Genomic DNA, 17,358 nt, shown 5'->3' on the forward strand with positions numbered 1-17,358 from the left:
AGTTGAAATACTTAAAAGCTGTAAAAGGGAGTCATGAATAAAGACTTTGTAAACAGAGGTGTGGGAAGTTTCTCTTTCAATCAAAAATATTATTGTAATGTTAAGTATTTGTATTAAATTTCAAAAAGCTTAAAAGTACATATTTTGGATTTTTTCCAAGGCCAATAAAGATTTCTTTCCCATATAACTGAAACCGTTATCAAATTTATGGGACCATGAGCACTATTGCCTATTAAGTGGTGCTAATATTTCACAGTAGCACTAACAGTCCACTGTTTTTCCTTAATTTAAAGTGATACAGAAGCTTTTTACTTGATGGCTTGCAATATTAATGGGGTTAATGGTCTTGGTTTATAATATGCATCATAAAGATATTTTAATGGAAAGCAGTGAAGATGTTTGAATAATAATGTCTTTTTCCCCCCTCCCCCCAGGGAACACAGTGGTCTTTCTCCTCAAGATGACACTAATTCTGGAATGTCAATTCCCCGAGTAAACCCCTCCGTCAATTCTAGTATCTCGCCAGCTCATGGTGTGGCCCGTTCATCCACATTGCCACCATCCAGCAACAACATGGTGTCCCCCAGAGTAAACCGCCAACAGAGCTCAGACCTCCATAGCAGCAGTCATAGTAATTCTAGCAACAGCCAAGGGAGTTTTGGATGCTCACCTGGAAATCAGATTGTAGCCAGTGTTGCCTTAAACCAGGGACAGGCCAGTTCCCAGAGCACTAACCCCTCTTTAAACCTCAATAATTCTCCTATGGAAGGTACAGGAATATCTCTCGCACAGTTCATGTCTCCAAGGAGACAAGTTAGTTCTGGATTAGCACCAAGGCCCAGGATGCCAAACAATTCGTTCCCTCCTAATATTCCGACATTAAGCTCCCCCGTTAGCATGACAGGTACTGCCTGTAATAATAGTAACCGATCCTATTCAAACATCCCAGTAACATCTTTACAGAGCATGAATGAAGGACCCAATAACTCTGTTGGCTTCTCTGCCAGTTCTCCAGTCCTCAGGCAGATGAGCTCACAGAATTCACCTAGCAGGTTAAATATACAACCAGCAAAAGCTGAGTCCAAAGATAACAAAGAGATTGCATCCATTTTAAATGAAATGATTCAGTCTGACAACAGCTCTACTGATGGCAAACCTCTGGATTCTGGGCTTCTGCATAACAATGACAGACTCTCAGAAGGAGACAATAAGTACTCTCAAACCAGTCACAAACTAGTGCAGCTTTTGACAACAACTGCAGAGCAGCAGTTACGGCATGCTGATATAGACACAAGTTGCAAAGAAGTACTGTCATGCTCAGGCACTTCCAACTCTGCCTCTGCTAACTCTTCAAGCGGTTCTTGCCCCTCCTCTCATAGCTCGCTGACGGAGCGGCACAAAATTTTGCACCGGCTCCTACAGGAGGGTAGCCCCTCGGATATCACCACTTTGTCTGTTGAGCCTGATAAAAAGGACGGTGCATCTACTTCTGTATCAGTGACTGGACAGGTACAAGGGAACTCGAGTGTAAAACTAGAACTGGATGCTTCAAAGAAAAAAGAATCAAAAGACCATCAGCTCCTACGATATCTTTTAGATAAAGATGAGAAAGATTTAAGATCAACTCCGAACCTGAGCCTGGATGATGTAAAGGTGAAAGTAGAAAAGAAAGAACAGATGGATCCTTGTACCACAAACCCAACCCCAATGACCAAACCTGCTCCTGAAGAAATTAAACTGGAGTCCCAGAGCCAGGTAGGTAATCCCTCGCATCATAGAATAAATAGTCATAGTTATTTTTTCCTTTTCATGTATTTTACTCCAACCATAAACCAGATTTGGATTCAGGCTATGTTTTGTCCTACCCATTGGGCATATATTAAAAGGTTAGTATCAATGGTTGAAACATCACGGGATGTCCTCAGAGGAAATGGTTGAAAAATCACAGGATGCCCTCCTTGGAACTTTGGAGGGCTATAGTTTGTTGTTGTTGTTGTTGTTGTTTTTTAGGGCTGTAGTTTTAATGCAGCATTCTAAGCAAATGGATATTTGCTTCTTTCCATAAAATCAGTTCACAGCTTTGGAAATTTTTAAACATACCTTTCCTGCCCCCTCCTCCCAATACCACCTGTTGAATCCAACTCTTTGGATATAGAACACAGAAATCTGTATTTTTAAGAAGCTCCCCAGAGAACTATGATGTGTAGCTAAGTTTGGGAACCTCTGATGTAAATGAAATGGGAGAGAAGTGTGAGGAGGTGGACAAAATTGCTTAGTCTGGCTTGCTTTGCTATTTAGTTTCCCTTGAAACGTTTTTTAAGGCTGTTTTTCTTCTTATCTGATTCTAATCACCTTCAGCCCTTATCAGAATAGGGACTTGGAGTATTCTAGGAAGCAGGTACATAACACACTCTGAAACGGAAATAAACAGAAATAAACCTTTGCATAAATTGTTATAGGTTAGGAACTTCTGTGATTAAGCTGAGGTGGGAATGGAGTGAAATTAAGAGGCACTTTCACTTATGGAGTAATTGCTGTGGACCCTGAAGGAATTTAAGAAAAACAGAAAATGTAGTCTCTCCCCCCTAGGAGCTCACAAATTATTTAGAAAGAATATAGACAAATATGAAATAGCTGAAAATATATTTACAAAGCAGCTAATCAATGAGACATTTTATTTTGAAACAGGATTCACACTTACTGTACATAGGTCCTTCATTTTTTAAGCCAGCTTTATGTTCTACCCTCATCTCACAGAAATCTCTCTCTTCCCTCAGGCATACTGCATTCTAGGCACATGGAAGTCCTTGCCATTCCTGGAATAAGCCATGTCTCTTCTAAGCATCTTCTGCCTTGCTCTCCTTTCTGTCTGCTGAACTTCTCCTCATCCTTCACAAACCAGTTCAGACATCATCTCTGTAAAGCCTTCCCCACTAGCCCTCATTAGACATTTCTTTCCTCTCTGCATTCATAGTGCTCCATATTGTCTCTATTTACTATTTGTAATAACACTTTTTTGATTATTTTTATGTTGTGTGTGCTTTTTGAGTATAAACTATCTCTCATGTTTCTTGGTACAGGTAAACTAATACTGTGCTTTTAAGCTGAAAAAAAGCTTTAAATAATAACTATATTAAAACTCTCTTTAAAAAGTCACAACTTTATAAGATAATGCTATTGTGTACAGTCGTGGTATATGTTTTGGTTTGCATATTCATGCATTTCTGCTGAGTTTATACCTACGAGTGGAATTGCAGAATCATAAGATATATGTATATTCATCTTTAGTAGATAATGGAGTTTTCCTAGTGTGTACAAAGAATTCCCTCTAGTGTTCCATGTTGTTGCTAATACATAGTAAGGTCAATCTTTTAAATTTTAGCCATTCTGGGGTCTTTGTAGTGGTACTTCATAGTTTTAATTTGCATTTCCCTAATATTTATTGGCCATTTGTATATCTTCTTTTGTGAACTGCCTATTCAGGTATCTTGCCTATTTTCCCAATATGTCGTCTTTTTCTTATGGACTCAAGAGTTCTTTACATATTTTGGATGAGTCCTATAAAGTAGTATATTTGCAGACATCTTCTCTATGCTTTGCCTTGCCTTTTCTTTCTTTTAATGGTACTTTTGATGAAATGTCTTCATTTAGTCCAATTTGTCAGTATTTTCCCTTATGATTAGTACTTTTTGCACATGTATAACAAAATACGTGTTCAAAAATGTTCATAGTAGCTTTATTTGTATTAGTCCCAAATCCATCACAATAGAATGGATAAATATATTGTGGCATGTTCACACAATGTGTTACTATTCTATATTGAAAACAAATTGACTACTACTACATGTGACAAGATCTCTGAACTTCAGACATATAATTTTTTTTTTTTAAGATTTTATTTATTTATTCATGAGAGACAGAGGCAGAGACTCAAGCAGAGGGAGAAGCAGGCTTCATGCAGGGAGCCCAATCAATCCCGGGACTCCAGGATCATGTCCTGGGCTGAAGGCAGGCACCAAACTGCTGAGCCACCCAGGCATCCCCAGAAATATAATGCTAAGTGAAAGGAGTCAGACATTTTAAAAATACATCTATATAATTCTATTTATACAGTCTAGAAACATAAATTTTAGTTGAATTAAATAGTGAAACACAAACAGGTAGACATTTTATACTGATGAACTGTCTCAAAGTAATAGTAATAGAATAATACTGTGAAATAAGGCCAGTTTTCTCCTATGCATAACCTCAGACAACTGTAGGGATACCCTATCTCATCTAGAAAATAGGTTTCTTATTTTATTAAATCCTCAAGTGGGAAGTGACCTTCCTGGGATCTTTGAAGCTGATATACTATTTATAAGGAAGTTTCCCAAACTTTTTTAAATTATAAAGTTACATCAGTGTAAATTTATTTTTCATTAACATCATAAAGTAAATCATTTTACAAGATAGAAAAAATCATCCAAAAAAAAAGAAAAAAAAAATCATCCATAATCAGTGGAACACAATATTCTTGAATTCTTTCCAGTCTAAACTCCTTCCAATGCATAAATTTTATGCCAAAATATAGTAGACAAATATTATGTGTACATTATTTCATATCCTCCACTATATTAATATCATAAGCATCCAAACTGTTTTCCAGAAGATCACATAATTTTAATGAGGCCTCAGTCTTTCCAATTATGTCTTCTTCATTCTCTCATAGTCACACTTAATTCATAGAGTGTAAAGGAACAACTTTTTTTCTACATTGATTCAGGTAAAGTATAGAATATATTTCCTCTAACTTTGGTTTCCGTTCTTAGTTTACAGCTGACCTTGACCAGTTTGATCAGTTACTACCCACGCTGGAGAAGGCAGCCCAGTTGCCAGGCTTATGTGAGCCAGAGAGGATGGATGGTGCGGTCACCAATGTAACCATCAAATCGGAGACCCTGCCAGCTTCACTTCAGTCCACCACTGCCAGACCCACTTCCAGGCTAAATAGTATGTGTTGGGAGAAAACCTTGTTTTAAATGTGTAACCATAATGTGGATTAGTGCTTTATCTCTCATCATTACTGCACAGACCATTTATTTGTTGAGAGTGAACTAGTTTTACATTAATGCCAGTGTAAATAATGTATAGTTATTCTTATACATATGAATTTCACTGATCATGTGTATCTTAAGTTATTATAACTTCTGTCTTTCTGTAATTAATGTTAAAGTGAACAGTTGATATTAAGGAGAGCAATTTTGTGTTCTTACCCAAACATTTCATAGCAAGACTCAGAAATATGGTACTGGTCAGATTATATTACCCAAAGTGTCTTCCTTGAGCACTAGTCCTACAAGTTGGAAAAAAAAGGATTTTCTGCTAAAATCCACTGGGCAAATGCTACATGGCACATATGCCATTCTCCTCTTAAAATTCCACATTGTATATTAGTTTTTAAAAGCCCTATGTTAAAGATACCAGTTTACATTTCTATAACCCAGCATTTACCATACTTTCTTGATTATGGAATTCTTTTCACAAGTCATACATGTTATCCCATAGAGCACCATTTAGGAGACAACTGTGTTGAAATGAGTCACTGGTACTCTAGCCTAAAGAGACCCTTTGTAGTATAATACTTCATAAAGATAGGCCTGTCAAGTGTTATTCATCTGTCAAATTTTGAAGTTGAAAATAACGGTATTGATAATTCCATTGTGTAACCTTGAAACCAAAGGAAACTGAACAGCTTACTTTCAAAATTTGCCTGTGTTCCCGACCCAAGTCTTGTCCCTCTTTTGACAGGATCAAATGTGGGACTCATTTATTTCAGTCTTACTGCAGCTTTTAGCTGTCATGACACAATTCCTGCAAGTTTGCCAAGATTTCCAGGAAGCTGGAAAAAAGGGTTTTTGAGTCATTTCTGACAGTTTTGGAAGCAGTTTTTCAGCTGACCAGAGCACTAGGTGTAAACTGGAGCCCAGGTTCAAGTCTCACATTTTCCTTTTATTAACAGTATTACTCTGGACACATGAATTTCCTGAGCTTTATTCTCTTTATCTGCAAAAGGAGAATTAAATGAAGTGACTCCAAAAGTTTGTTCTAATTGAAACTGAGAGGCTCCAGACTCTGGGATAGTAGGCACAGTTGGAGAAACAAGAAGGTACAAGGCTAAAAGGCAATAAAATGAAGTCTGACTATTGAGTGTTTTGATTCTGGATCCCCATCCAATATGGGAGCCTGGGGGATTTATCTCAGGAGAACTGAATGGCCAGAAAGATGTCTGGATATGGGTGTGTAAGGGGAGCTCCCTAAAGTGCAGAGGTCATCCTGCCATTTAATTGTCCAACAGAAGGCTCCCAGAGGACACAAGCTTCACACTCCGCTCTCACAGTCAGTGTTTTAGAACACTGAACAGACACAACCAGAGATCACCAGGACTTTGAGGGAAGTCTGCAACTTGAAAGAGAGTAAAAGAAACAAAAAGAGAGTACAATAGAGCTATACAACAAGTGCATGGACTAAAACTGAACTAAACTAAAAAACCTAAAATTTTTGAGAAGATGTTTTATCCATATGGGAAGAAAAAAGGCAAAGAAGAAAGAATTTTTGGAAGTTAAATATCCAACATTTTAAAATTTTAAGAGAAATGGTAGAAGACAAGGCTGAGAAAAACTTTAAGAAAGAACAAAAAGACAAGTAGAAAGTTGGGAAGAAAAAAAGTTAAGATTGACCTAGGAGGGCCAGTAATGATTGATAAGAATCGGTCAAACAAGCAATGAGAAGGGAGGAAAAAGGGGGAAGAGAAGATATTTTCAAACAACAACAAAAAATCAAGAATGTTTCTAGAAAGAAACAGCATAATTTTTCAGATTTCACTGGCTGAACACATAGCTAACACATACATACAAAAAAGACCTATACCAAAACTTATCATTTGTAATTCTGGAACACACCAGAGAGAAAGATTCTAAAAGCTTTCAGAGAAAAAATGTGAATTGCATATAGTGAGTCATAATTGCCCCAAACTTGGAAGCTATCAAGCCATGAAAAGACATGGAGAAACTTTAAATGCATATTGCTGAGTGGAAGAAGCCAATCTGAAGAGGCTACATATTGTATGATTCCAACCATATAGCGTTCTGGAAAAGGCAACACTATGGGGACAATAAAAAGATCAGTGGTTGATAGGGATTCGTTGTTAGTATTTGTCAGAGGGAGGGATGACTGGGTAGAGCATGGAGGATTTTTAGACTAGTGAAATTGTTCTGTATGATACTGTAATGGTGCATACATGTTGTTATACATATGTCAGAACCTATAGAATGTACAACACAAAGAGTAAACTCTGTGAACTATGAGCTTTAGTTAATGAAAATGTATCAATATTAGTTCATCAGTCTAACATATGTAGTACATAAATGCAAAATGTTAATAATAGGAGAAACAGCCCAATCTAAAAAATAGGCGAAGGATTTTAAAAGACACTACATAAATAAAGATTGAAAATAGCCAACAAACACATGAAAAGATAGTCAATATCTTTAATCATCAAGGAAATGCACATTAAAACTATAATGCAGTACTGCTATATATACTACTACTATTCCATTGAAATACCGCAGATTTTAAAAACTGATGGTACCAAACGATGTCAAAGATGAGCACCTTGAACTTTGGCATTGCTATTGGATATATAATATGGTAAAATCTCAACAAATAAGACACATTACCATGTGACCCAGCAGTCCAACTCATAGGTATTTAACGAAGAGAAATGAAAGCACATGCTTATCCAAAGGACTTGGGGATCCCTGGGTGGTGCAGCAGTTTGGCGCCTGCCTTTGGCCCAGGGCGCGATCCTGGAGACCCGGGATCGAGTCCCACGTTGGGCTCCCGGTGCATGGAGCCTGCTTCTCCCTCTGCCTATGTCTCTGCCTCTCTCTCTCTCTCTCTCTCTCTCTGTGACTATCATAAATAAATTTAAAAAATTAAAATATATATTCATATATATATATAAAAACAAAGGACTTGACCACAAATGGTCCTACAACATTATTCATGATAGCCTCAAACTGGAAACCATCTAAATGTCCATCAACAAAGAAATGGCACATTTATAAACTGAAATACTGCTCAGCAGTGGAAAATAAGAAACTAGTGGTTCATGGCATGAATTATTTATTCTCAAAAACATGCTGAGTGAAAAAAGTCTGGATCATTGGTTGCTAGTGTGGGGTTGAAGTAGGGAAGATCGACAGCCAAGAAGCTTGAGGAAACTTTTAGACATGACAGAAATATTCTGTTTTCTTTATTAAGACAGGAGGGTTATTAGTTTATATCTTTTTCAGAGTTTATTACAACTGTATACTTAAAATGGGTGTATATTATATGTAGATTAGACTTTAATCAAATTTGCTTCAGGAATATCTGAGATTAGAGTAATTTCTAACTACAATTAACCATGCAAATTTCTAGTAGTTGTGAAAATAGGTAAAAAGACATTTTTAGGTATAAAAGGGCTCAAATATTTGCATGGTATAGTCACCCTTTCTAGTAAAGATCCTTAGAGAAGTACTTCAACAAAACAGGGAGAAAACCAGAAGAGAAAAAGATATAAGATCCAGGGAAAACAGCGGATCTGAAAGCATAGCTGATTAATAAGATTAAGGAATAGCAATACATATTGGAACAGGTGGCCTGAATCTTATGGAAAGGAGGCTTCTGGGAGAAAAATGAAATTGATCTCTTTGAGTTTACAGAAAAGATTACAGATAGGTTTATGTCAACAATGTTGAAGATCTGAAAGATTTCTCTAGAAAAGCAGGCAAATGAAAAATATAAGGCAATTTTTAACTCCAAAAAAATGGAAGCATGGTACAAGAAAGGTTTGAACATAGTGCACAATGTAATTTTGCGATGAGTAATATTTGCATAATCATAAGAATCTAAGTATTAACTTTTTATTATAAAAAAACCGTGAACTCTGTTAGGGAATTGGGGACATGGGAAGTAGTAAGATAGGTAGGTCTGAGAAAATTAAGACCTCATCTATCACGATGGCAAGTCAGTAATCTCAAATTGAGACATAAGGAATAGCAGCATATGCACATTTAAAAATAAGCAAATGCCAAAGAAAACAGTTACACAAGTTGAGAATGGCTGCCTCCATTAGAAGGGAAGTAACCAAGGGATTAGAAGGGGTAAGACTTAAAGCTGCTTTTATTTGTAATGGACCTTTTGGTCCTGACTTTAAAAATTATGTATATATATTTGATAAAAAGTAAAGGTAATAAAAATAGAAAGTATTTTCCTACTCTTCAGGCCTGTGAAACTGGAATATTTTTCCTTTGTAGTCTGTCCTGAGGCAAATAAATTTTGCTTCTCTCTTGAGATTTCTTCCCCCAAATATAGCTCCATATATAAAAGTATATAAAATAGGCCAGAATCTGTTAAACCTTGTGCTATAGTGTTGGCAAAGGCCAAAAGCATAAAAGGGAAGATCTCATGGTAAAGGAGGGTGAGGATGATGGTGCAGACAGTCTGCAATGTAGAGGAGAAAGAAAATAAGATTTTAGGAGGCATAAGGCTAAGGAAACAAGTTGGGCAGAATAAAGGAAAAGAGGAGATCCCTGGGTGGCTCAGCGGTTTGGGCCTGCCTTCGGCCCAGGGCGTGATCCTGGGGTCCCGGGATCCAGTCCCATGTTGGGCTCCCCGCATGGAGCCTGCTTCTCCCTCTGCCCATGTCTCTGCCTCTCTCTCTGTGTGTTTCTCATGAATAAATAAAATCTTTTAAAAAAAAAGGATAAAGGAAAAGAGAAAAGGATTGGAGAAGGAAAAAGAAGATGGGGACAAAAATATATTAGCATATCCTAGGAAAGAAGAGAATAGCCTCTAATTCTCTGCCTCCTCTAGCCTCTGTGATGGCCAACACTACCTATTTCACTGGAACCAGAATCCATCATTGAATAGCTGATTTCACATCTTAACCTTGTGCCCACCTGGGAAAATCAAGCATCTTTCTTCACTTTAGTCTTCAGCCTTAACCTAAGCAGTGTCAAGTGTAAATGCCTGGCATAGGACACATCATATTTAGTTACCATCATATTTCACCACCTGGGGTACACCAGTTAAAACTTCTGGGTTTTTCTACCATGGCACTCATCTTTTCTCTTACCTTTTCTTTTCCTTACCATTTTGTAGTGTATTTTGAGAGAATCTCTGGGCCACATTTTCCAGATCAAAACTGAATCTTCAACTGTATCCATTCTGCTTTTCAGTTCTATCTATTGGGCTCTTTTAATTGCAGCTATCAGGTTTTTAATTTTCCTTCTCATGGAAGCCTATTAGTTTCTGTGGGTATGATGATAAACTTTGTAATCTGTGTGACAATACATTTATTATACTTCAGGCCTCTTCCTTTTTCTGTAAGAATCTTTTTTTTTCCTCCAAAGTTACTTTCTTTGTTAAATTTGCTTCTCTCTCTTTCCTGCCATTGACTTTTCTGGAATGTTTGGTGCATTTACACTGTCTGCCTATATACTGACCAAGGCCTGAAATGAACAATCTATTTAGTAAAGTGAGAAACCCTTTTTACTCTGGCAGCGAAGGTAGGTTCTGATTATAGAAGCCCTGTTTCTATGTTGCTGTTGTGAGAGAGTGGGGCTTGGTAATGGGGAAATCCTCATGGCAGCCTAAGCACCCACTCTGGGAGATTCCCTGGGCAGAACTCCCACTTCGAGTCATGCTCTTACCCCTTTAATCCCAGGGTCAGACGCCAGAGTCCTCTGCATGGGGGGTGGGGCCTGCCACAGCTGTTCAATGGCCCAGATGCCCATGGCCTGTTCTTGTACCCGTTCCAGTGACCCCTAAGCTTGGAGTTGTTCTGGGCTTCTGGAGAATCTTCTCTTTGTCTTGTAGATTTTTTACTTTCATTGAAGTTTTACCATTTGTTTCCTCTGTTTTAGCTTTCAGAAACTCATCAGTTGAGTTCAGCTGCCATAATATTTCTCTTGCCTTTCCTCCAGCTAGAGACTTATTTTCCTTTTTTATTTCTTTTATTTCAGAGATAATTTTGGAGGGAAAATAAAATAGAAGGGATATAAATCTGCCACATTGAACCAGAAAATTTCCTTAGGTCTGTTTACATACAAGAAAATAAAGGTCCAGAGAATGAAAAGAAAAAAAATACACACAGACAAAAACTTGCCTGGTTTTCTATTTAGTACATGCAGATTCAGGATTTATTTATTTTTTATTTAAATTCAATTAGGCAACATTAAGTATATACTTAGTTTCAGATGTAGTGTTAATGATTTATCAGTTGCATATAACACCCAGTGCTCATCACATCACATGCTCTCCTTAATGCCCATCACCGAATTATCACATCCCCTCCATCAACTCAGTTTGTTTCCTTTTTTTTTTTTTTAAGATTTTATTTATTTATTCATGATAGACACAGAGAGAGAGAGAGAGAGAGAAAGAGAGAGAGAGAGAGAGAGGCAGAGACACAGGCAGAGGAAGAAGCAGGCTTCACGCAGGGAGCCTGACACGGGTCTCCAGGATCGCGCCCTGGGCCAAAGGCCGGTGCCAAACTGCTGAGCCACCCAGGGATACCCTATAGTTAAGAGTCTCGTGTTTTTGTCCCCCTCTCTGATGACTTCCCATTCAGTTTTCCCTCCCTTACCCTATGATCCTCTGTGCTGTTTCTTATTAGAATCAGGACTTAAGTCTCAGCCCGCCTGGTTTCAAAACATCCTGTTGATATGTACACCACATACCCATGCAGTGTGACCAAGTGATTTAAATAATTTTGTTAGAAATGTACTACCAGAACACATCAAGAGACAGCTTAAGACAGTATTGTTGATCAAAATATGTACAATGAGCCTCTTTGGCAGTACCTTCAAAACTTCTCCTATGTCCTTTTGACCGTCTTTAGATCCCTAGCCTCTGAGGGTGAATTTGACTTCTGAAATTTTCTGGAGTTATTTGGAGCCAAATTTGTTGATCCAAAAAGAATAATTTTTTTTTAAGCCCAAACCAAAATTGGATCTAACTTTAAGGAGATATATTTTCTTTAAGGACCTTTATACTATTTTAGATAGATCCAGAAGAGTTCCAAAAATATTTGAACATTGACAGTTTCATTAGAGTAAGTGAGTGATCTTGTGACATGGATGATTTTATGTTTGGTAAACATTCTGAGATGATTATTTTTTAAATCTCATTAATTTGTAGTATATTGAAATAATTGCATAACACTAAAGATAATGAGTTTCAGATAAAGCATTTTCAGTACTTAAAAAATCCATTTCAATTTCCCTCTTTTTAGTGTGTTGTGCTTCTTGATAGGTATCTTTTGCTATTACAGAGCTGTAATGAATAATCTTACATAGAGATAATTTACCACATATGAGAGTATATATGAAATAGATGTTAAAAAATAGAATTGCTTGATCAAAAGATAGATTTTGCCAAATCACCCTTCTTAGATACAATGCCAGTTTACACTCTAACTGATAATGTTCTTCTTTCTATACATCCTTTCTAAGACATTGAATTATACACTTCCTTATCTTTGCCAACTCAATGGTTTGATTTTTTTAAGTATCCTAGTGTAGTTTTAATCTGTTTATTTTTATTGTAAATTAGGTAGATCATTTTTCAGTGATTGCATGTGACCTACCTGTTCATATTCTCTTATCTATTGGGTTTTTCTATTTTTATCATATGATATAAGAGGTTAAATTTTTTAGTAATGTAACTTTTTTGTGGCTAACGGGGATAGTTTTCCTTTTTACTAGATTTAAAAGATTTATTTATTTATTTTAGAGAGAAAGAGTGTGAGCAGCAGGAGGGGCAGAGGAAAGGAAGAGAAAAACTCAAGCAGACTCTGTGCTAAATGTGGAGCCTCATGGGGGCTTGAACTCTCACAACCCTGAGATCATACCTGAGGTGAAATCAAGAGTCAGATGCTCAACCAGACTGTACCACTCAAGAACCTCTATTTTAAATGGAGAAAATATTATGTTGAAACCTTTGCAAAAATGATAAGGAAGATTACTAGCTTGATGAGGGATCCCTAAGGGCTTGTTTTCTACCTCCACTTCATCTGCACCTACCCAACCCAGCGACTAGGAGATGTGTCCATGTTTCCATTTACAAATTGTTGTACTTGTTTTGTGTTACATACACACTTACTCATGTTTGATAGGGCACAAACATGACCAAAAATAGTAGGTTTATTCCCAGACTAGGAGAAGAGAACATATATTTCTTAAAACATTCCAGTAAGTGCTTCAAATTTTTATAGAAATTTCTAAGGAAATCCTAAAAGATTTATTTTAGAATAAAAACTAACTTTTTTTTATTATAAAGCCTGTGCAAACAAAAGTTTTACTTGAATCAGAGTTTGATTTGTTTGGTTTTGTTTCTTTCCTAGTCATCAAACTTAGCAGATAAATCTTATCTCATTTTGAGGGGATCCCTGGGTGGCGCAACGGCTTGGCGCCTGCCTTTGGCCCAGGATGCGATCCTGGAGACCCGGGATAGAGTCCCACATCGGGCTCCCAGTGCATGGAGCCTGCCTCTCCCTCTGACTGTGTCTCTGCCTCTCTCTCTCTCTCTGTTGAGGACTATCATAAATAAATAATAATTTTAAAAAATTTTAAAAAATCTTACCTCATTTTGAGAAATTTCATCCAACTTATTTTCTTAACATCTTCCCCATCAAGACTAGTAAAATGAAAGATACTATATCCTATTACTGAGTCAAATAGATTATCTTATAATATTCAGTACTTATGGTAGACAGCCTTGTAAATTTTCTTTGATTCTTAAATAGAATTAATTTTGTCTAGGTTAGATTTCTGAAACAATAGGATTGAGGAATTAATGTATGGAATAGAACAATGGGTCAACTGTAGATAATCTTTGACTAACTTCTTGATTTAAATGGTGATAGGAATTAAGTGGTTACTTCCCATTATCATTTGTGGTTGATGTTTGGTGGGTTTAATTTGCTTTGTTTTTCAGAATTCTACAGAATTTTGTTTTCTATCATTTTTCATGACAGAGAAGATAAGTTTGAGAGCTATAATTATTTGCATTTAGAAATGAATGTATTTACTTGGACTCCTATACTTAATTCATACTAAATGTTGAGTATATTTCACATAAAAGTAAGCCTAACATACTTTTTGTAGTTAATAATGATCAGTATCTACCATTAAACACATTTTTTTAGGCATTCTTAAATCTACTTATTCTCTATTCATTGGAATGAGAAACTCTACTTAATTATGTTTTCTATTAAAATTTCAAGGCAGGGTGCCTGGGTGGCTAAGTTGGTTAAGTATCCTACTCTTTGTTTTAGCTCAGGTCATGATGTTAGGGTCATGAGATTGAGCTCCATGTCAGGCTCTGTGGTGGGTGTGGAGATTCTCTCTCTCCCTCTCCTCTGACCCCTGCACTTGCTTGTGCGCGCTGTCTCTCTCTTTCAGAAAAAAGAAAGAGACAGAAAGAGAAAGAAAGAAAAGAAAAGAAAAGAGAAAACCCCAAGGCATTTTTAGTTGTTTTTTAAAAAGTATTAGTTTGCTAGGACTCCATTATAAAATACCACAGACCAGGTGGCTTAAACAACTGAAATTAATTTTCTCATAGTTCTGGAAGCTAGAAGTCCAAGGTGAAGAGGTTTGGTTTCTTCTAAGGCCTTTTATGGGCTTGTGGAGTCTGCCTCCTTGCCGTGGCCTCATGTTCATCCCTCTATATATGTTGTCATATCCTAATCTCCTGTTCTTATAAGAATACCAGTCTTGTTGGATTAGAACCCACCCTAATGGCCCTATTTTAACTTAATCACATCTCTAAAGACCCTGTCTCCAAATACAGTAACATTCTTAGCTACTAGGAGTTAGAGCTTCAACAATGAATTTTGGGGAAATACAATGCAGCCCTAACAACAGTTAACTTATTTATATCCTTTTCAGAAATTACAGATAACCATTAGAGGCATTAAAAGAAAAGAAAAGTCAAAAAAGAAAAGTCCTTAATCTTACAACCTAAAATCAACCAAAGATATATACACTCTTTCAGAATTACTGCTAATATACACAGAATAATTTATAAAACTAGAATCATTCTGAACATAATGTCTTGGTTTATGGGGTTTTTCTTCTTCATTTAATGGTACATTATAAATATCTATACCATTGTTCATTAATCAGTACCTAAATTTCTGGAATTTAGATTATTTACAATTTTTCCTAAACAGTACAGAAATAATCAGATTTTCCAAAAAAAAAAAAAATACCTAAGCAAAAACTTTCTAAAATGCATATACTGTTTTCTTTCATTATAAAGCATAACAACCTCTCTCTTTATGGGTCATCATCAGAAGCATTGATTGTTATACACCTGTGGTCTCATTTTGACAGCTGCAGAACTTTGTCCATTTTCAGAATGACCCCAGATTGCTGTGCCCTTTAGTTTCTGTTACTGTCTATTATAGAAAATATTTTATCTTCTGTTTGCCACTCTTGTGTCATGATAACATTGTTCCTAACTATAGCAGATTCTAATGTCCTATAGATTGAAAAAGCAGCTAACCAAAATTGTTATAATTATCTTTAAAAGAAATAATTTCTGGCAAAGTTCCAAATGATTCTCCCTATGGTAACATCAACTTATGTGCAAACTTTTTTTTTACATCAGATTGTCTTTACTTTCTCACTAGTTATTATGTGGCCACGTTCTAGGCAGTTTAAGTTTCTGGATAAGGGACCTTTGTAACATTTTATAGAGGAAACTTCATTCTCCCATACAGTATATTACTTCTGTAAAATACTGTCATTTTATCTTCCATTGTGATACTGACTCCTTACCTTTTCTTCTGTAATCAGGGTTACCAGAGCTGGAATTAGAAGCAATTGACAATCAGTTTGGACAGCCAGGAACAGGTGATCAGATTCCATGGGCAAATAATACAGTGACTGCTGTAAATCAGAATAAACCAGAAGAGTGAGTAATACATTTCCTATTTTATAAAATATCAGATACCAACTTCTACAACAAAGAACTATTTTCATAAACTGAATTCCAACCTACATTGGTATTTTGTGATATAGGAGTGGAAGCAAATGTTAAATGAAAAAAAGGTGGAATGGAGGAAGACACCCAAGTTAAACAGATTTATTTACTGTGTGACTGCAAGGCTAGTATGTATTGTAATTACCAAAAGATTGATATAGTGTGTGGCGGTTTTATTTTTCATCTCTTGTTTTACTGTGATTGATTACTATAAAATTTCTGAGACCTGTAGATGAATTGAGCTCAGTATAACGATTATTATAAAAGCTCTTGAGCTTTTAGTTCTATAATTTTTTGTCCAGTATTTTCTCTTTGGAGCAAAATGGTATAAGAAGGGAAGGTACTTTTTACGTCTACTCAGTGTCTCATCTTGATTAGAATTTAATTTCTTAAAGGACATAAGTAGCCCCATTCCAAAACATTAGAGACATCGCATGTATAGCAACCAAACTAGATAGTATCGAGTGTCGTTTCGAGCTTTAACTATGCACACTATTCCCACTTACTTTCCCCAAAGAAGAAGCCTTATAATTATATAATTAAATTTGTATTATTATTATTTTCTATATATTTCTAAGTTATATGCATCAGTTGGTATCAGTTTGGATTAACTATGTATTTCCTCTATGTAATCAACAATTTTTTTGTTGCTTAATGCTGAGCATGTTTCATTTTCCTAGTTTGATTTCTTTGGTAAATGGCAATCAGATGTATGTTATCAGTACAATTTGATCATCTTTAAAAGTGAAGTATAAATAGAATAAATCTTACTATAGGCTAGGTGATTTTTTTCCTTGAGATTTTGACTGAGCTTTATTTTTGACTTTCTTTTTTTTTTTTTTTTTTTAAGATTTTATTTATTCATGAGACAGAGAGAGAGTGGGGCAGAGACACAGGCAGAGGGAGAAGCAGGCTCCATGCAGGGAGCCTGACGTGGGACTCGATCCCAGGACTCCAGGATCAGGCCCTGGGCTGAACGTGGCGCTAAACCACTGAGCCACCCGGGCTGCCCTATTTTTGACTTTCATCAAGAATTCTTTTCCCTTTCTCAACTATGTTTAATTTTTCAAGCTATTTCTGTAAGCAAACAGGAAGAATATGGAAGCAAATTTCAGTGATTGACAAAGTAGTGAGAATATATTCTAGTTACATGCAGAACATTTATAAATTTCTGCACATAATATGGAACATTTCATTGTGTAAGAACTGATTAAAAAAATCTCATCAGAGAATTTTTTAGAACAAAATTTGCATATATGTGTGTATCATATATATACATAT

The 17,358-nt window shown here is 36.2% G+C and overlaps 1 protein-coding gene across 9 annotated transcripts in view; it reads left to right on the forward strand.

The window, feature by feature from the left end:
- Positions 1 to 17,358, forward strand: part of NCOA1 (nuclear receptor coactivator 1) — a 244,671-nt gene that overhangs the window by 187,877 nt on the left and 39,436 nt on the right. For all 9 annotated transcript variants that reach the window (XM_049096135.1, XM_049096138.1, XM_049096136.1 and 6 more), the window contains 3 exons: positions 435 to 1,755; positions 4,812 to 4,992; positions 15,891 to 16,008. In XM_049096135.1, the coding sequence (XP_048952092.1) occupies positions 435 to 1,755; positions 4,812 to 4,992; positions 15,891 to 16,008 (1,620 nt within the window). The remainder of the gene's footprint in view (positions 1 to 434; positions 1,756 to 4,811; positions 4,993 to 15,890; positions 16,009 to 17,358) is intronic.

The sequence above is a fragment of the Canis lupus genome, chromosome 17, assembly GCF_003254725.2.
Source record: "Canis lupus dingo isolate Sandy chromosome 17, ASM325472v2, whole genome shotgun sequence".
Classification (NCBI taxonomy): domain Eukaryota; kingdom Metazoa; phylum Chordata; class Mammalia; order Carnivora; family Canidae; genus Canis; species Canis lupus.